We start from the raw sequence: 20,925 nt of genomic DNA, 5'->3' as shown, positions 1-20,925 counted from the left end.
TAATTTCATTTATCTTTTTAAATAATCAATGTATTAATAATAAAAATCAATGAATTAAGCTATATTAATATATTTACATTAATTTCAAGTTATCTCGTGGCCCCCTAGTGATTGAAAACTGTGTGTTGTTTAAAGTTCATACTAGTAATGGTTCTGACTTCATGAAGCCTCATGGTGTGAATGAAACATCAAACTGACTAGAAATGTATAATTTAGTTAGGCATTTAAAATCTCTATTGAGAAAAATAAAACATGGAAAGCTCAAAAAGCAATCATATCAGGATAATTCATGACTTTTAGAACTAAAATTATTCCTGATTCAAGCAGAATCAGCAGAAAATAAAAAATGGGCAATAACAATGAGATGTTGATAAAATGAGTTTAATCAATCATTACATGAAGCAAATACAAACATTAAGTAAAAGTGAAGGAGAATGAGACAGATCTCTTTCTTTACTGACTTATAAGAGCCAAAGCATCTCAAGAGAAGAAGAGAAGAAAAGAGTCCAGTTTCAAAGATACATGAAAGTATATACTGCATTTCCAAGAGTAGAACTGGAAGAGAAACTAGATGTTCTGATGAAAAACAATGAAGAACGAGTTAAAACTTAATATCAGATTCATGTCTCTCTTAAAAGTGTTATGGCCTTTTCTTCAGCTCCTGAACTTTGCATTCAAATTTTTTTTTTTTTCAGTGTGCATTTTCTGGCAGTCTTTCAGTTCATCTTCTGTAGTGAAGCACTGAAACACACACTGCCGTGTCTTTTCTGTGTGAATCTTCAGGACTGATGCCCAGTGAAACTGTTTACCGCACTGATCACAGTTAAATGGTCTTTCTTCAGAATGAGAAGATGTGATTTCAGAGCGAAAGCCAGAGCCGCTTCTTCCCAGTGTGAACTCTCATGTGAATCTTCAGACTAGATTTACATGTGAAATGGTGACAGATTTACAGGTGATAGATTTTTTGGCTTCTGTTTTTCCTTTCTCGTTCGCATCCATCAGGTCTAAAAGAAACATTAAATCAAGTGAGATTTCAAATGAGAGACACATGTGAAATGAACAGAAGCCAAGACCAGACCAGAGCCAATTAATGCCTGTCTTGTGCTTTGAATTTTTTTTATTTTTTTTTACAGAATTTATATTTTCTCATTTTATTTGTCTTATCTTATAATTTTTGTGGGTATAATGAGTAAGTTAAGAATAAATTATTTTTAATTACTGTATTTAAAAAGAAGCTCATATTCTCGCGACTAGCGGATCTCAAAGTATCGCGGTACGTGAGTGGACTCTCTTCTCGTTCTGTTCCTGCTTTAGTCTACATGCTAATTAAACAAAATGTACATTTGTCGTTTTTTTAGTAAACCCACTAGTAAAAGTGTGGAGTTTTCTAATTCTGACACTTCAACCATCAATTCCATTGCTGCTACTGACACAGCAATCGAGGCCGCATCTGAGAACAACAAAGCCGGCCTGGGATCCAGCAGCACCGCCACCGTGTCAGCGGAGTTACCCGCTCAACCTGCCGCATCTGGATCTGGATACGTTGACCTTGGGGTGAAAGCTATTGGGCCGAAACAGCCCATAATTTCTTCTTTCCCTAAGCGCCTAATTGGAAATGTTAATCGTGCCTTCTCATTTACTATCACAAGTTCCCATGGATGGAGAACTCAATTTCACTGGATTCAGTTTTTTGTTTTTGCTGTCGCCACTTTTCTTCAAGTTCAGACGCAGACAAACTACTTACAAAAGTGAGAGCTCGGAACTGGAAAAAAAACTGTCAGAGAAGCTGACAAAACACGCTTCGTCAGGTCAGCGTTTTTGGTTGGAATTCCCCTGTTTATTGTCGCAGCTCTTTACAATACAGCAAACACACATGATTTTAAACTTTGCATTAACTATTTAGTAATTACTGACTATTACTCCAACTTTGAGTAAACTCTCTGCTCCTCACCACGGCGCTTCTCGGGTGCTGCGCTAATCACTCCGCCCAAGTAGCAGTGCTTCGCCTTCTGAGAATATATTTCCCAGTATTTAAATGTTTAAAAAATGTCTGTGTCTCATGACCTTGTTATTTGTACACACTATGACTATACAAATCACAACCTGTAAATAGGAAAATGTTGGCATTATTTTGTCACTTATTGGGATTAGTATGCTAGCTGTAGCCATTTACATCAAGTCTTTGTGCTAAGCTAGGCTAGCGGTGGGTGCGTCAAACAGACTTAAAGCACGCACGGAGATGAAAAAGGTATGTATGGACTAATCTAACTCTGGGGGATACGGTGAATAAGCTAAAGTTCCAAAAAGTTGAAGTGTTCCTTTAACTGCACAAGCCGAGACTTTCAGAATGAAATAATTGCATTGTGTGCAGAGCTCGTACACGAGAACGAGTACACAAGACTGGTTTTCTTGCTGTTATTGCTGATGAAGCAAAGTCCTCAAAGACTGAGCAACTTTCTGTTTGCATTAGATACACAAAGGGACTTCAGATCAAGGAGCGATTTATTTGCTTTGTTGACTGTTCCAATTCTCGTGAAGCTGCAGGGATTGTTTCTGGCATTAAAGAAGGATTGCAGTCGTGTGGGCTGAAGGACATTCCCATAATTGCTCAGGCATATGACGGAGCCTCTGTAATGTCGGGGCATTTGAGTGGAGTTCAGCAACGGATCAGAGAGGAATTCCCCTTTGCTGTGTATGTGCATTGCATGGCACATAAACTAAATCTCGTACTCGTTTAATCGTTGTACAGTGAATAGGGACATTAAAACCTGTCTAAATGTCATTGACAAATTATATTTTACCATTGCAGATTTCTCATGATGCAGAAAACACTAGCTCTTAAAGGGGTCATGACATGAGAAACCAAATTTGCCTTGATCTTTTGGCATATAAGAGGTCTTTGTACCATTAAAACGTCCTGCAAGTTTCATAGCTTAAGACGTCCTCCCCATTATAAACGAATCATTTATTTAATCAAGCTCTAAATACAGCTCGTTCTGGATCCACGGTATGAAGTGACGTAGCAGTCGTTTGCATATGACCGCCTCCAGCGTAGACAACTACGCTTCAAGCGCAAGATAACTACCTCATTTCATCATCGCGTCTGTCACGCGCTTCACATGTGTTCAGTCGACGTGCAGCGAGTGGGTCTGTTTAAAAGAAGATTGCGATGTCACGACACGCAGATGTGCTGTTCCTGGCTGTGGACAAACAACATGTTTGAATAATATACGCTGCTGAAAGATCCAGACGTCAGGGGAAGATGGATGCAGTTTATTTTTCGCGGACGTCCCAGTCACGGCAGTGTTAATTTAAGCGTGTGTTTTCCACATTTCAAGGATGAGTGACAGTTGAGAACAATCGCAGTTTGATGCTGGCTTTGTCAGAAAACTTTTGTACAAGATAAGGCCGTGTGGACTATTCTGGGCTACACAACGACGGCGCAAACTGTAAGTAATGTAGGCTATTTAAAACTTTTTAAAAACGTTAATTGCAGTTTAATTCATTATGAATAATCACCGTGTTTTTTAGCCTACTTATTGTTTTATAACCGCCATGTTCATGCCCCGTAGGCTATTAAAAGATGTAGGCTGTTAAACTGACAAAATAGTTTCACACTTTCTATGTGGACGGGCTGATGCATTCTTAGTTGTGTTGATGGTTCATTTCCTCTGATTCCGACTCAAACTTTTGAAATCGCCATCGCCTCGCACGCATGACGCATCACCCGATACTATGGTAACGGTAAACACAGCTCCGCAAAATCCGCACGTTTTGAAAAGGGGGCGTTAACAATTGATGCATAGGCACTGACGTTATACATTTTAAACGTTTTTTGTCCAAAAAACTATAGTAATACTATAATTGCACCTAATGCCGAGTTCAGACTGCACGATTTTCTAAGTAGTCGGGTCACTGTTCTTTTCACACTGCATGACTATCCAGGTTAACATTTAGTTGCTGGTGTGTTCACACTGCACGATGCATCGGCGACAGGAGGTTTCACACTGATTTAGCCAAAATCGGGGCTAAAATCATGCAGTCTGAACTCGGCATAAGGGAACACAATAAAAGAAAAGAAAAAAACATGTCATGACCCCTTTAAACCAAAAGAGCTAGTTCAGCAAAGTGAAACACGATGGGCTTGCAAATATAGGTGTGTTTCTGCTGTCAAGTCAAGTCAAGTAAAATAATACAACAAGGTTTGTTTCTAGTGGAATTTATTGATTGATAAAATTAAATTAAATATCCCCAAAATATCCCCAACTAAGCAAGCCAAAGGCAACAGTGGCAAGGAACCGAAAAACTCCATCAAGTGACCTAATGGTAACCTGAAACTCCATCAGGTGACCTAATGGAGAAAAAAAAACCTTGGGAGAACCCAGGCTCAGTCGGGGGCCGGTTCTCCTCTGGCGTTTATGAACTAGAGGCCGGATTGTAGTTTGAACTGTAAGATTAAAAATATTATATGAATGCCTGGCCGAAAAGATGCGTCTTTAATCTAGTTTTAAACTGGGAGAGCGAGTCTGAGCAACAAACAGTATCAGGAAGACTATTCCAGAGTTTTGGAGCTAAATGTGAAAATGCTCTCCCTCCTTTGGTGGATCTGGATATCCTAGGTATGAACAAAAGCCTTGAATTTAGTGATCTTAAAGAGCGCGATGGATTATAGGGCGATAAAAGATCCGTTAAATAGACTGGAGCTAAGCCGTTTAGGGCTTTATAAGTCAGTATCAATACCTTGTAATTAATACAGAACTTTATAGGTAACCAATGCAGTGATGATAAAATCGGTGTTATATGATCATATTTTCTTGATCTAGTAAGAACTCTAGCGGATGCATTTTGGACCAACTGTAGCTTGTTTATTGAGGATGCAGGACAACCAGCTAATAAAGCATTACAGTAATCTAGTCTCGAGGTCATGAACGCATGAACTAACTTTTCTGCATCAGAAACTGATAGCATATTACGTAGCTTAGCAATGGAAAAAGGCTGTTTTTGCAACATATGAAATATGATTTTCAAAAGACAGGTTGCAATCTAGTATAACACCCAGGTCTTTTACTGTAGAGGATAAAGTAACAGGACATCCTACGATGTCAAAGTTATATTGTGAGAGGTTTTGTGGGTGGTTTTTTGAACCGATGATTAGTACCCTCTGTCTTGTCTGGATTTAATAAAAGAAAATTACGCGTCATCCAATCTTTTATATCTTTAACACAATCTTTCAATTTGGATAATTTAGCGTTTTTATCTGGCCGTGATGAAATATATATTTGAGTGTCATCAGCATAACAATGGAAACTAATTCCATGTTTCCTTATAATATTTCCAAGTTGCAGCATATATATTGAGAATAATAGAGGGCCTAACACAGATCCCTGCGGCACTCCATAGTTTACTGGAGTTATGATCGATTTTTCTCCATTTAAATAGACAAAATGGTAGCGGTCAGATAAGTATGATCTAAACCAGCTTAATGCTTGTCCTTGAACACCAGTATAATTTTTTAGTAGATCTAAGAGTATTGTGTGAACTATTGTATCGAACGCAGCACTAAGATACAGCCTTGGTCAGAAGCTAAGAGTAAATCATTTGTGATTTTAACGAGCGCAGTTTCAGTGCTATGATGTGGCCTGAATCCTGACTGAAACTTTTCATAGATATCATTTTCTTGCAAGAAAGAGCCCAGTTGAGCGGACACAACTTTTTCTAGTATTTTAGACATAAATGGAAGATTTGAAATCTATAATTGTCTATAATTTGGTAGGTTATTATGATCTAATTGTGGTTTCTTAATGAGTGGTTTCATAACTGCCAATTTAAATGTTCTTGGAACATGACCTAAAGATAAAGATGAGTTAATAATATTGAGGAGAGGCTCTTTCACTATAGGTAACACTTCTTTCAGTAGTTTAGTTGGTATAGGATCTAATAAACATGTTGTTGTTTTAGATGAAGTGATAAGTTTATTTAACTCTTTTTGTTCTATAGTTGTAAAGCACTGTAATTGTTCTTGCGGGGTGATAATTGAAGCTGAATTATAAGGCACGATTGAAGATCGAACGTTTACAATTGTGGTTCTGATGTTTTTATTTTCTCAGTGAAGAAGTTCATGAAATCATTACTACTAAACTGTAACGGGATATTTTGTTCAGGTGATGTCTGTTTATTTGTTAATCTAGCCACGGTGTTAAATAAAAACCTTGGATTATTTTGGTTATTTTCTATTAGTTTGCGGAGGTGCTCAGCCCTGGCCGCTTTTAGGGCCCTTTTATAGCGTGACATACTGTCTTTCCACGCGATTCTAAAGACCTCTAAATTAGTTTGTTTCCATTTACGCTCTAAATTACGGGTTTCTCTCTTTAGAACATGCGTAGTATTATTGTACCATAGTGCTTTAATTTTCTCTCTGACCTTTTTTATTCTAATGGGTGCAACAATATCTAATGTTCTAGAGAGAATGGTGCTCATAGTGCTAGTTAGTTCTTCTAGTTCATCTGTTTGTTTGGGTTCAGGCAGCAGCTGAGACAGATCAGATAAGCAATTTGAGAAATTATCTATGGTGGATGGAAGGATTGTTCTGCCGTCTGCTGTCAAATCACAATATGCTGCCATCACTCGCTGTTTGAAAGAGATGGAAGAAGAAGGAGAAAAGTGGTCTGTGGATGCAAGTGGGTTGTATAACCATATGACAAGTCTCCGCTTCATTACGTCCTTAATTGTTCTTGAGGAAGTTCTCAGAGTTGTACATGTAACACACAAACGTCTGCAAGGTGCAAGTACAACCATGGCTGATGCGGCCTCAGCAGTCAATAGTCTGATAACACATCTCCAGCGCTGCAGAGAGGAGAGTTCATGGGAGGCAATGTGGATGCAGGTGAAAACGTTTTGTGAGGATGACGCTTTTTGCAGGTTTGCCCCCCAAACTGCAGGAAAACGAAAAAGAACTTTGCGACAACCTCCCGGGCTTTCGCAGTACATAGTACCAACCGCACTTGGACGGCGTGATGAAAATGAGACGCAATGGGGATCAGAATCACAGACATTTAAATGTCATTTGTATCTCCCTGGTTTAGACATTATGCTGGCTGAATTGGACAGGCGATTTTCAACTGAAGCAATGGCCCTGAGTGTGGCATGTGATGCTGTATTCAATTGTGACAAGAACGGCATCAGTCCTTTTCTAAGCATGTATGCGAGCTTTAAGATTCACCCTCAGCTTGTGACAGCTGAAATGGATCTTGTGAAATGTGCAATCGCATCGCCGATCACCCTTAAAAAACTTCAAGATGAAGTACGGAAGGAAAGATATCCAAACTGCTGCAGCTTGCACTCACACTGCCAGTTGGCTCTGCTACGTCAGAAAGAAGTTCCCTTTCGAAAGGGAACTCTACACTACGTCAGAATGACGCTATGGGGAACGCCTCAGGCGTGACAGGTGTCTGAAATCAAGTATCAACTCACGTCAATCATGTTGACCGGCGACAGCCCGTGAATCATCAGCTTGAATGATTAACGCGCGACCTGGATGTATAAAGGGGAGCCTTGCACACATGACAACATCTTTTCGTCTTCAGGGACTGCTTTGTTTGAATAGAGTATTTTCTCGAGTGCAATCAAAGAAAATGAAACGTACAGAGAAGCAGAGGAATACCTTCCGCAAGTGTGCCGACCCGTGTCCCAGATTTCTGACACCGGAGGATTCACACGATCTGTGCGTGTTCTGCCTGGGTGAAGAGCACGCGCGGGGAGCTCTCGAGGGAGCTTCCTGCGCAAACTGCGAGCGTTTTTCTTTGAGAACGCTCCGCTCTCGTCTGTCTCACTTCTCGAGGGAAGTGAGCGCGGCATCTGAACCCCGCGGTTTTGGTCCCGCTCGGGCTGAGGCTCAGCGGCGCTTGAGTTCGTGGGGCTCTCAGATGGAGCTGGCAGATCAGCTGGAGAGGGGCGTTAACCTCACGGATGATCTGCCAGCTGACGAGGGTGAGTTACAGGTCGATGTGGAAGATGTTTTGTCTCTCTCTGATGGATCTGTAACTGGTTCTCTTCGGGCCGGGCAGGAGTTGGCTGCTGATGATGTCAGTCTGGTTGAGACTGAACCACTTCAGCCCTCCTGCCCAGTGTACGCTGAGCTGGTGGACGTTATGGGGCGCGCCACCAACAGACTGCAGCTGCAGTGGAGGCGCGTCCGGGAGGAACCTGTTCGTGGTGTGTTGGACGATCGGTTCCTCCCCACCCGTAGGCCACCGGCTCGGACGAGCCTTCCATTCCTTCCCGATCTCCACTCTGAGATCGAGAAGGCATGGAAGAACCCGTTCTCTGCGCGCCTTCATTTGCATCAGCGGGCCAGTTTCGCTGCTGTGGAGGGGGCCGCAGAGCACGGGTATGTGTCGATGCCGCCAGTAGACGAGACGTTGGCTAACTATCTCGCCTCTGGTCGGCCATCGTCACTGGGAGCTCCAACCCTGCCATCCAAGCCGCTGAAAACAACATCACGCTTGAATGGCAGAGCGTACACGGCAGCAGGTCAGGCAGGTGCGGTTCTGCACACCCTTGCGGTCCTTCAGGCCTACCAGGCCGACCTGCTGCGGGACCTCGATCAGGGGGCCGGCCTGCCCCCTGACGCGATGGCAGAGCTGCGGCGCACCACGGATTTGGCTCTCCGGGCCACCAAACAGTCAGCCGTTTCCGTCGGTCGTGCGATGGCGGCTATGGTGACCACGGAGAGGCATCTGTGGCTTAACCAGGCCGACATCGGGGAGAAAGAAAAGACCTTTCTCCTCGATTCGCCGGTTTCGCCTTCTGAGCTTTTCGGGCCTTCCGTTGAGACGGTGGTCGATAAGTTCAGGGAGGCGAGGGCGCGCTCTGAGGCATTTAAGAGCTTTATACCGCGGAGGTCCTCGGCTCAGCCCAGGCAGGCGGGAGAGCCTGGTCCGTCGTGGTCTGAGGATCACAGGCAGACCCAGAGGGCCAGTGTCGCTTCCCGTGCGCCCCCTCCTCCTAATAGAGGGGGCAGGGCGCGCAGGAGGCGTAACTCCCGCAGGAGGCAGGATCTCAGGGAGGTGATCCAGAATAAACGTTCTCAGACTGAACGCTAGACATCACCTCCCTGGATCTTGCCCCCGAACCACCATCGTTCCCAGGCTCCTCCTACATCAGGCCTGGGGCAGGGCCCATGATGAGTTCAAGAATTCTCTGATGGCCCGCTTCAGCTTGGTTGATAGGAGCGCCTTCCAACCAGGCTGGTGAAACAGTAAAACTTAGGTTTTTCTGAGTTTCTGAGTCCTGGCGTGCTTCATTCCAAGCACGCCGCAGGCTTTATATTGAGTGAAAATGTTTTGTGCGCAAATAACATTTTTTCTTCTCTTCTTTTTCAGAACTCGTCTCCTGTACAGAGCCTGGGACATATTTGGTAGGCAGGTAATGTATTGTAGTGAGCTGAGCTCCCACATACTGTGGGTATCAGGTTACAGGCCTCATCCGGCCTTCCTGGTTATGAGCTCCCACGTACTGGGTTTCAGGTTACAGGCCTTACTAGGCCTTCCTGAATATGAGCTCCCACTCATGGTGGTCGCCAGGTTACAGGCCTCACCAGGCCTTCCTGAATATGAGCTCCCACATACTGTGGTCGCCAGGTTACAGGCCTCACCCGGCCTTCCTGAATGTGAGCTCCTACATAAGGTGGTTATCAGGTTACAGGCCTCATCCGGCCTTCCTGGTTAGGAGCTCCTACATACTGTGGTTGAATAGGAGCTCCCACATACTGTGGTTGTCAAGTTATAGGCCTCACCAGGCCTTCTTGAATATAGCCCCCACATACTGTGGTTATCAGGGTACAGGCCTCACCCGGCCTTCCTGAATATGAGCTTCCACACACTGTGGTCGCCAGGTTACAGGCTTCACTGCCTTCCTGAGTATTAAGCTCCCACATTCAGTGATCACCAGGCTCTAGGCCTCCTCGGCCTTCCTGGTGATGAGCTTCTACATGTCAGGTTACAGGCCTCATCCGGCCTTCCCGAATGTGAGCTCCCACACACCGTGGTCGCAGGTCTTCCTAGTTATGAGCTTCCTCATGTCAGGTTACAGGCCTCATCCGGCCTTCCTGAATGTGAGTTCCCACATACTGTGGTCACCAGGTTTCAGGCCTCATAGGCCTTCCTGAGTATGAGCTCCCACATTCAGTGGTCACCAGGCTTCAGGCCTCCTAGGCCTTCCTGGTTATGAGTTTCACATGTCAGGTTACAGGCCTCATCCGGCCTTCCTGAATGTGAACTCCCATTCACTGTGGTCGCTAGGGTATAGGCCTCGCTGGTTGTGAGCTTCCACATGTCAGGATGCAGGCTCATCAGGCCTTCCTGAATGTGAGCTCCCACGCATTGTGAAATCCCACATGCTGGGGTCACCAGGTTAGAGGCCTCACCAGGCCTTCCTGGATTTAGAATGAAGTACACGCACTTTCGTTTCGTGCACTTTCTAAAAATCCATATTTATGGTAAGGGTTATGCGCAGTACGCTTCGTTCCCTTTTTTATGTGGTTCAGACTTCGGTTCTTCACCTCTGGTCCCACTCTAGATGCGTCTTGCTGTCGCAAAGTATTACGACAGGCGCCTCCCTTTCAGGCTATCTCCCACATTTTGTGGTAACAGGCCTCGTTAGGCCTTTCTGAAGGTAGCCCCACGTTTTTGTGGCTGTCAGGTTACAGGCCTCTCCGGCCTTCCTGAATACAAGCTCCCACTTACTGTGGTCGCCAGGTTTTAGGCCTCACAGGCCTTCCTGAGTATGAGCTCCCACATACTGTGGTCGCCAGGTTAGAGGCCTCACCAGGCCTTCCTGGATTCAGACTGGCATAAGTACACGCACTTTCGTTTCGTGTACTTTCTTGAATCCATATTTATGGTAAGGGTAATGCGCTTCCGCTTCATTCCCTTTTTTACGTGGCTCAGACCCCGGTTCTTCACCTCGAGTCCCACTCTAAATGCGTCTTGTTGTCACCATGTTTTACGACAGACGCCTACCTTTTAAGCTATCTCCCACATTCTGTGGTTACAGGCTTTGTTAGGCCTTTCTGAAGGTAGCTCCACATTGTGTGGCTGTCAGGTTACAGGCCTCTCCGGCCTTCCTGTAAACGAGCTCCCACTTACTGTGGTCGCCAGGTTAGAGGCCTCACCAGGCCTTCCTGGATTCAGACTGGCATAAGTACACGCACTTTCGTTTCATGTACTTTTTTGAATCCATATTTATGGTAAGGGTAATGCGCTTCTGCTTCATTCCCTTTTTTACGTGGCTCAGACTCCGGTTCTTCACTTGGGTCCCACTCTAGATGCGTCTTGCTGTCGCAATGTTTTACGACAGGCGCCTCCCTTTCAAGCTATCTCCCACATTTTGTGGTAACAGGCCTCATTAGGCCTTTCTGAAGGTAGCCCCACATTGTGTGGTTGTCAGGTTACAGGCCTCTCCGGCCTTCCTGAATACGAGCTCCCACTTACTGTGGTCACCAGGTTTCAGGCCTCTCAGGCCTTCCTGAGTATGAGCTCCCACATATTGTGGTCGCCGGGTTACAGGCCTCACCGGCCTTCCTGATATGAGCCCTCATGTACTGGAGCTCTCCATATGAGGAGGTCATCAGGTCTTAGGTCTCAGTAGACCTTCCTGGTTTGAACCCTCTCTTACTTCACCAGTGTTCGGAGCGAGCACTGGGTAGACCCGTGGATTGAGTGGACGACTTCCGTCGTTTCTTGAGGTTGAGTCACACTCTCCGGGAGATCCCGTCTCTGTGTTCCGGAACTGAATGGTTTCTGCCAGCTTCGCAGGCCTTTGGTTTCTGGATGCCTTATCCAAGGCAACTTCCAGAGGCTCTGTCTCGGACAGACAGGCTATGGCCAGACTGTGTGTCTTAGTATAGATCACCAGGCCAGCCTGGTGGTATTTCAGGTGGCACGCTCCCCTGAATAGTGACTGGCTGGGGGTCCCTTGGGTCCCCTAGCCACACTCCCTAGAAGTGACCCCTTCTATTGGAAGCTGTGGTCCTAAGCCTTTGAGCTGGCCCAGATATACCCCCCATTAACTGTGTTCTGGCGGTCTCTTGGGTCATTAGCTTGGGCTATGACCGGTAGGGAGTGCTGTCACTGACAGCCCGATGTGACCTAGGGGTGAGTGGTTCCAGTGTTTTCTAATTACTGGTTCGGACAGTTGTCACTGCCTTTGGGCATGCACTCCCCTCAGCATGGTGGAGTTGGTATATCGTTCCCCATAGCGTCATTCTGACGTAGTGTAGAGTTCCCTTTCGAAAGGGAACGTCTCAGGTTACGACTGTAACCTATGTTCCCTGAGAACAGGGAACGAGACACTACGTCTCCCTGCCATGCCTCGGGGCCTGCCTGCAACAGTCCCTTCAGACGATAGGATGTTGTCATGTGTGCAAGGCTCCCCTTTATACATCCAGGTCGCGCGTTAATCATTCAAGCTGATGATTCACGGGCTGTCGCCGGTCAACATGATTGACGTGAGTTGATACTTGATTTCAGACACCTGTCACGCCTGAGGCGTTCCCCATAGCGTCATTCTGACGTAGTGTCTCGTTCCCTGTTCTCAGGGAACATAGGTTACAGTCGTAACCTGAGACGTTTCTCAGTTATGAGAAGAATCAGAAACTGGCTCCGATCTGCAATGGCTCAGGACAGATTCTCGGATCTTTCCCTACTGCATATAGAGAACGACTTGACTGCAAATTTATCAGAAGAGAAGATAGTGAACATCTATGCAACTCGGAAAAAGAGGCAGCTTCTTCTGCATTAGGTAAGATATGTTTTTATGATATTCTTTGTATAGCAGTCCCTGTTCATTGTAAATGTATTTTAAATGTAGATGGTATGATATATGAAATATGGTACCCCATATAAAAAAATCTGAGCTTGTGGTCTGCCGGTATGTTAGAAACAGAAAGCTGATTTACATTAATCTGTTTAGTCACATGATGTCCGGGGGACAAAGTAAGCCTGTTTCCATCACAGTTGCGCAAATAATGTAAATATGGAAGTCACAATAATGAGAAATGTTGTCATAATTATGACTTAGTATCTTATAATAATTAGAAACTTTCTCGTAATAACTTAACATTGCATGATAACAAGATCCTTTCTCATAATATCGACTTAACATCTCATAATGAGAAATGTTGTCATAATAATGAGATACTTTCTTATAATTATAACTCAATATCTCATAATAATGTGAAAAATGTGAAGCAGAATGCAAGCAACCACCAAGATGTCCAGTGTAATGGAAATTGTATTCTTACTTATGCTTTTGTAATGGAAACTTTATTCTTGCTTATCTTGAATAACGCACGTAGGCTTGAGTGAAATATGGTGGGATATCTTGTCCCTAGTGGGCTGTGTTCCCACATAAAGGAAAGGAAGTGTGTTGTGTTCTAATGAATAATTACTCTGTTTTTCATATCAAACTCTGTTTTTTTCTGTGCACGCATAAGAGCAGGATCAGCAGAATTGAACATGCCATGTAGGGTAATATGTTTACTGATACACCAATAGCAAATAAGACGAGAGGTGTTAGGGTGTGGATGCTGAAGAAAGTACTATATTAACTTTGAAAAGAGGAGGACACTTTGCCTTCTCATGCTAGACATTGTCTGTGTGTAGAACGCCTTTCTTGCAAGAAATAAAGCATTGCTTATTCACTTTTGAGAAGTATCACTGTGTCTCTTAAGCCCTATTCGCACTGGATTAGTATTATCTGGGAACCTCGTGTGATTTAGAAATTACCCCCCCACATCTGAATTTCGATCTGAATCTGTGGCGCATTCGCACGGGATAAATGAAGCCTGTGATTTTACGCGAAATTACTGACTTATCTCCCGGATATGATGTCAATAGGCTATTGCTTGGAAATGTCTTGTCATTATAATAGGTTTAGCTGTATGATATATCACCTTACCACATGCTGCTGTCCACCTCCATCTAATCATTATTTTTATTTTTGCTCTTCTGATGGTTTTCAGCTTTCTCTTTCTGCAAATTGTATAGTTGTATTGTATCATGGTATAGCGACCCAGCACCCAAAATACTATCAAAACACTCCAACGCAGCCTCCATTCTTCGCGAAAGATGGAAAAAATATCGCAGGAAACAAAATCCTTGAAAAAATTATAAACGACCCCACCAAATCACAGAGATGCCGATTCACACGGGACTAATATTATCACAGGACCTCTGTGTTCGTCGACTTTAATGCTCAGCACATAAAAAGGCAGCCGCATCCGGCCCATTGGCATTAATTTTATGGCCCGCGTCATGCAAAAGATGAACGCACTTTTTTTTTTTCTAATTTGAGCTCAAAAGTTGTGTGAATATTAGACAGTGTGATTTATATCTATGTATATTGCGGACGGTCGATAATCCGTTGGTCGATTAAGTAAGGGATAATGTATAGCGAGGCGGCTGTTATAGCGAATAACAACCCCGACAGGCTGAACGGGACCTCGACGCGAAGCGGAGCTTGAATCAGCCTGAAGGGGTTGTTATTCACTATAACAACCGCCTCGCTATACATTATCCCGCTTATTACATGGCTACCTACAAAATAAATAAATAATTTGACACAAAATATTGATTTAAAAAGGAGTTTATTGATTTAAAAACAATTGTACTTCTTCCGCTAAAGAAAATAGTCTGTTCCGCGTCCATAGCAACACTCTGTTTTTCATGGCAGCGGTGTGTTATACTTCGCAGCGGTCTGTTATCAAGAAATAACTGACCGCATTCTACATTGGAATTCAACCAAGCTATGTAATAATAAAAAATAACATTCATCATCGTCATTGTGATGTGTGTGGAATGTTTAGTGAGACTTTATATAGCTACTTGATATCTCCGAAATGTACCATTAACTTGCTAAGCGCAACAATAGCAGAACAAGCGGTAAAACTGTCAGGCAACTTGTGTGTGCGGCACGCTATGCATAGCTCGTGCATTCAGAGCTGCGCACTTTCACCGCTGATTCGGGTGACGATAGAGCTGATCCGCGCATCTCTACTGCAGTGTGTAATTGCCCGATGATCCTCTTAACAGCATGAAAAACAAAACGTATTTTCAAATTGTCAATGGGTTATAAACAGTAGCAAAATATAATAGCCTGTATTTGCTCAATGATTTTCTTCATACATTTTTTAATACTCTGAGTAGGCCTATACTTTTTTAATCTACTTCATGTTAATCAACCTTTTTGTTCCAGAATTGTACATTTTTATTTTCATGTTCAGTATTATTTTAAATTGGACAAAGGCTAGCAAGACTTACCTTGCAAGGAGGTTTTTAATACTCTGTTTGAGTATGAACTCAAGATAGCAAAATAGGTAATAAACTGAATTTCTATACAAGTAAAAACTGTAAATATTGTCATAAATAAAGTTTTACGATGCGAGTTGTAATTTGTGGCCCTTCACATTTAATATGGTTAAAATGTGGCCCCCTTGGCATCTGAACTTGAGTACCCCTGAACTACTTACTGTGATCTCAGACTGTGTTGATCCGGTTTCTCCACTGTATGGATCTTCATGTGACGCTTCAGATGAGTTTTAAAAGAGAAACTCTTTCCACACTGATCACACGTGTGCGGCTTCTCTCTGCTGTGGATCCTCTCATGTGCTTTCAGAGATGATGATCGACTGAATCTCTTGTCACAGTGTGAACACTTGTAAGGTTTTTCTCCAGTGTGAATTCTCTGGTGTAGTTTTAAACTGTTCACTGTAATAAAAGTCGACTCACACTCAAAGCACACGTACTCTCTCACACCAGTGTGAATTTTCTGATGATTATGTAAACTATACAGCCGTGAAAAACTCTTTCCACACACAGAACATGAATGTGGCTTCTCCTTTGTATGAACTGTCAGGTGTGTCTTCAGGTGTGATGCCCTAAGAAATGTTTTCCCACACTGATCACATGTGAACGACTTCTCTCCGGTGTGGATCCTCATGTGTTCTTTAAAGTGTGATGATTGTGTGAAACTCTTCCCGCACTGATCACATGCGTACGGCTTTTCTCCAGTGTGAACTCTCGTGTGAAAATGAAGATGTTGTTTTTGTGTGAAGCTCATCCCGCACTGATCACATGAGAACGGCTTCTCTCCGGTGTGGATTCTCATGTGTCTTTCAAGGTCTGCTGATCCTGTGAAACTCTTCGCACACTGATCACATGTGAACGGCTTCTCTCCAGTGTGAACTCTCATGTGAATCTTAAGAATATGTTTGCGTGTGAAACTCTTCTCACACTGATCACATGTGAACGGCTTCTCTCCAGTGTGAACTCTCAAGTGACGCTCAAGATTTGGTTTGGTTGTGTAACTCTTTCCACACTGAGTGCAGGTTGTACATTTTTTGGCTCTTCTTTCCTTTAAAAATGTCTGTTTATTCTTTGATCGACTCAAGTGTTCTTCACTCTCCTCGTTCTCTTCCATCAGATCTGAAGTGAAAGAAAAAAATCATCAAAATAATACAAAGAGAAAAAAAATGAAGTAAAAGGACATTAAAGTAGACAACTGCTATAAAATATTACCATTTTGCTGTTTAAAAAAAAAAAAAATTAAATAAAGTTAAATAAAGCGAGTTCCCCTGTGTTCCAGTTCGAGTTTGGCGAATTAGTTGAATTACAAGAACACAAGATTTTTGCAGTCCAGTGGAGCAGATTGTATATTATTAAATGTTGGATTTATTATTATTTGTTATACATTGAATTCATCTTAACAAAAAACACCACAGAGTGTGACATATGACAACAGTGTCTGTAGAAATTTCACAAGCTGAAAGTCTAGACTGATCCTCTTATTTAAAACTCCCTATAATTGTATTAACATATAACCTTTATTTCGCTATTAAACATCTAAATTATTAATTACTAAGTTCTGTGTAAACGCACAGATAAAAACAGCGCTCTGTCAGCTGGTTCTTTACAATCTAGACAGACAAAAACATTAATAATTCTGATGACACGCCAGATGAGATGGACTTGGTAATTGTGATAATGTGATACAGAACATTGTTCTGTTTATTTTTCAATGTATGCATATTGCAGTTCATATTTCAGCATAGTCCATTCTCTTCCCTCTTTAGCCTATTAAACACATAAACCCTTTAAAACTGTGGTTTAAAACGAATGATTATATTTTTGCAAAGTTGATAGACTTCCCTGTCGTTTATTTTTTATGTTCTCCATTTGAAATATAGTTCATATTTTGCCTATAGTTCATATAAATGCTGTTGTTATAAATAAAATATGCAACTGAGAGCACTAAGGTTAATTGAAGTAGCAATGCTTTTTTATTCAGGTGGTTTAGAATGTTTTTTAATGTGTTTGAATTATTTTTAAATGCTTTATATGTTACGTGTTATTTAAAAAACACGCTTTAGTGACCGTGCACTTATTTATTTTTGCACTCTTTTTTACTCCTATTTATTATTTGGTTTTGTATGAAAGTGAAATGACTGAAATTACAGCATTGAAAACGAGTGTTAACCAGATTTATAGTTCAATGCTATTACTGTAGTTGTCAAAAACAGGAAAAAAAACAATAAATAAATATTTGTTCTGTATATCAGTTATTAGGGACATAAATAGGCAATACATATAGGATTATTTCCTTCAGATGAGTGATGAGAGATTTAGATTGCTTAAAATATGATTTGATCACTTCCAAAAGGAAAATACAGTTCAGTGCAACATCTGAAGTGCAAGTCTATCATATAGGCTACATAAAATTATGATAGAACATTATAATTGTGTGCTTGGGTCATGGCTTTTAACGGTGATACTTTTGTAATCAGGCTATCAAAAAAATTTAACACATTTGGATTTAGATTAATTGGATAATATATTGGTTATCGGCTTTCAAATATAAAGAATTATCAGTTATCTAACAATTTTTATATCAGTGCATCCCTTGGTATTGATCATAAAAAACCGTATGGTCGATCACTAATTATCTGGGCTCTTTTTACAGCATGATTGGAGGACAAGAAAATAATCTCAATCCATTGTCTCCTTTTTTACACAAATGGCACAATGTTGACTACATTCATCTACCCTGTTACCAAAGATATTATAAGAAGACTAATCTCTATAACTATCAATAATTGGGTATTGTTTGGGTTTTTTATGCTACCGGTGCCAAATCAATACTTTATTAAAACGGTTACGCTTATAACTCTGTCTGCCATTCATTTACTTGATACAGTATGTTTATTGCAAAAAAACAAAACAAGAAACAATTGTTATAAACTATGAAACACATTTTAACAAAAAATGTGAACCAGATATATATTTAAAATAAAAGAGATCAAATTATAATTACTTTGACCCGATGTTGACAATAAATATGAATATTTCTCAAACCTCGCTTTACTGACCATTTTTTGAAAACCAATAATGAAACTTTTGTACCCATTTCATAGTTGAACTGTTTATCTAAGTGTGATGAAGTGCTTGAATGTTTCTAACATGAATGTTCTTCAGCATCATGAATGAATGAAGAATAAACACCAACCTCTTTGTTCTTCAGTATCTTCAGTGTGTTTCATTCTGCAGGGTTCTGGATCACTCATGTTCTCACTGTCCTCTTTAATAAACTCAGTCTTTGCAGATTTCAGCTCTTCCTGATGCTCTGATGCTCGTCTTCACTTTGTAGGATGATGGGAATTTACAGCATTTATTGGAGAATTTATGTGGGAGGAGCTTCACTGGTGATGTGATTGACATGGGAGGGGCTTCAACTATGGTAAATTTTAGTGGGAGGAGCTGATCTGCCCAAACTAAAAAATATATATCAGTCACTGAGTTTGTTTTTATACTTATTGGTAACAGAATATAAATAATGCAATTAAATTATTCTGAATATAAATAATGGTAAGAAAAAGGGTTCAATGCATAAAGACTAAAGAATAAATGTAGCCTACATAGTAACCAACAAATCCCCTCAGTCTGCTGACACCAATGAAATGAGCATTAAGTGTCAATTTACAGGAGATCTGAAGACATCAGCATAATAAATGAGGTGAAAACAGGAACTATTGTCATGAAATAAAGAGTGTTTTCAGCAGATCTATTAATATTGATGAGCCTCAGACTATCAACACTCATTCAACAAGCCATTCAGGATCATCAGCAGATCATCTCACTTTATTCTGAGTGTTTGCTGTTAGAAACACATTATTTGAGTCAGGATACATGATAAAAGCCTGTAAAGACAAAACTGTTATTTCTCCCAATATCCTCCTGGGACCCAAGAATAGACTTTTGTCCATTGTAGTGGACATTATATTTTAGTGAATTTCTCTGACATCATACATGTCACATGACACAATCTGGGTGTCCTGTAAAGAGCACATTCAGGACTTTTCAGAGATACCAAATGTTTGGAGGTTTCACCATGAAAACAACTACTCCTTGGTCTTTAAAAATGTCTGACATTAATTTAGTGATCAAATGTAGCATTCTTATGGAAATATGATAATATATTGTAATTATAATTTAAATTGGACTACTTTTCAAATTGTATTTCATAAAACAACATCTCAGGAAAATATTATGGGGTTAAAAAAAAAAAAAAAAAATTCTGTTACAGACCAGGGCATTGATTTCATACATGTCCACTGTAGAGGACATCAAGACTTAAATCATGTTTATCAGGCATTTTGTGAGACACAACAAGTGAATATGGAAATAAATTATACATCAATATTCCTATGAAATATTAGATATTATTATTAAAATGTTGCCAATTATTACTCCAATTATTACACTTCTTTTTTCATTAAATGTTGCTCCAAGAACACATTAAGGTGCAAATTAGATACAGTTTATAGATACATTGCATTGAATGGGAATATTAATTTATGGACATTTTACCCACATATTGCATAAAGTAAAATGGTGTATCAATTCATTCCGTTATTTCTTTCATAACATAGTTGAGAATAATCTTTATACAAATTTTGGTTGAAAAAATCCTGAAACCCCCAAATTTATTGGTGATTGAAAAAAAAATCCCATTGGTTTTGCCTATACATATAATTTCATGTCATTTTATTTTTTAAACAACTTAGTCCTGGTGTCCACTACAGAGGACATAGCATAATGTATGAATAAAATATTTTTTTTCAAAAATGTTTTTTTTACCATTTGTTTATTGTGCTCTAAACAGTGTGATGACATGGAAAAAAACTAAATTCCAAAAACTTTTTTTTTCTGGGTCCCAGGAGGCTATGACATGGATCAGTGATTCCCCAACGTTATTACTCCAAGGCCCCCTCCTCGCCAAATCAATACTGTTTTTTATTCACAAAAACATTTCTATGCTAGTATTATTAATTTTCAACTCAATTGAAGGTCCACACATTCACAGTCTCAACAATTCTTGCTTTCCCTTGGAATCGAACCCTCTACTGTCTGAACTACAGGAAAGCTTTACAACTTAAAAGTACTTTGCTCAGTTAAACAGTAACTTGAACATATAAGAAGAAGTCAATCTGCAATTCCAAACAAGACCAATTGGACTGAGTACAGCTATACGGATCCATTCTGAATTATTAAACACAACTTTAAATAAAACACAGTTTTAAATAAAACCTGAATGTGTGGTAATCTCCGTAATTTTTCAAGTATGGAGACGCTTGAAAAAGCATTCTGTTGCGTTCTAGACGCTGGACCGAGTCTGTGGCAAAACTCAAGTGTTTTCCACACACCATTCAGATCAGAAAGAAGATCGAAAGCTTAGAGTTAGTTAAGTGCCTATTACCAACACAATCCAATCTGAAGTTAATTAATACATCGTTCGACTGGACATACCTGTTATATATATATAAATATAGGTTATATGTGTTTGCGCACATGATATCAGGAAGCAAAGTAATAC

The 20,925-nt window shown here is 41.1% G+C and overlaps 1 protein-coding gene across 1 annotated transcript in view; it reads right to left on the bottom strand.

Annotated features, from left to right (window-relative positions):
* Nucleotides 1-910: 910 nt before the first annotated feature.
* LOC309501718 (uncharacterized protein) overlaps nt 911-20,925 on the bottom strand; it is a 30,530-nt gene continuing 10,515 nt past the window's right edge. The window contains exons 2-3 of the mRNA XM_082173906.1: nt 15,527-16,481; nt 911-1,004 (exon numbers count right to left, since the gene is read on the bottom strand). Of these exons, the coding sequence (XP_082030032.1) occupies nt 947-1,004; nt 15,527-16,481 (1,013 nt within the window). The 3' untranslated portion in view covers nt 911-946. The remainder of the gene's footprint in view (nt 1,005-15,526; nt 16,482-20,925) is intronic.

Source organism: Leuciscus leuciscus (assembly GCF_965113295.1).
Source record: "Leuciscus leuciscus genome assembly, chromosome: 1".
NCBI lineage: Eukaryota > Metazoa > Chordata > Actinopteri > Cypriniformes > Leuciscidae > Leuciscus > Leuciscus leuciscus.
The sequence above is the reverse complement of the archived record's forward strand: the minus strand, read 5'-3'. Positions and strand labels throughout refer to the sequence as shown.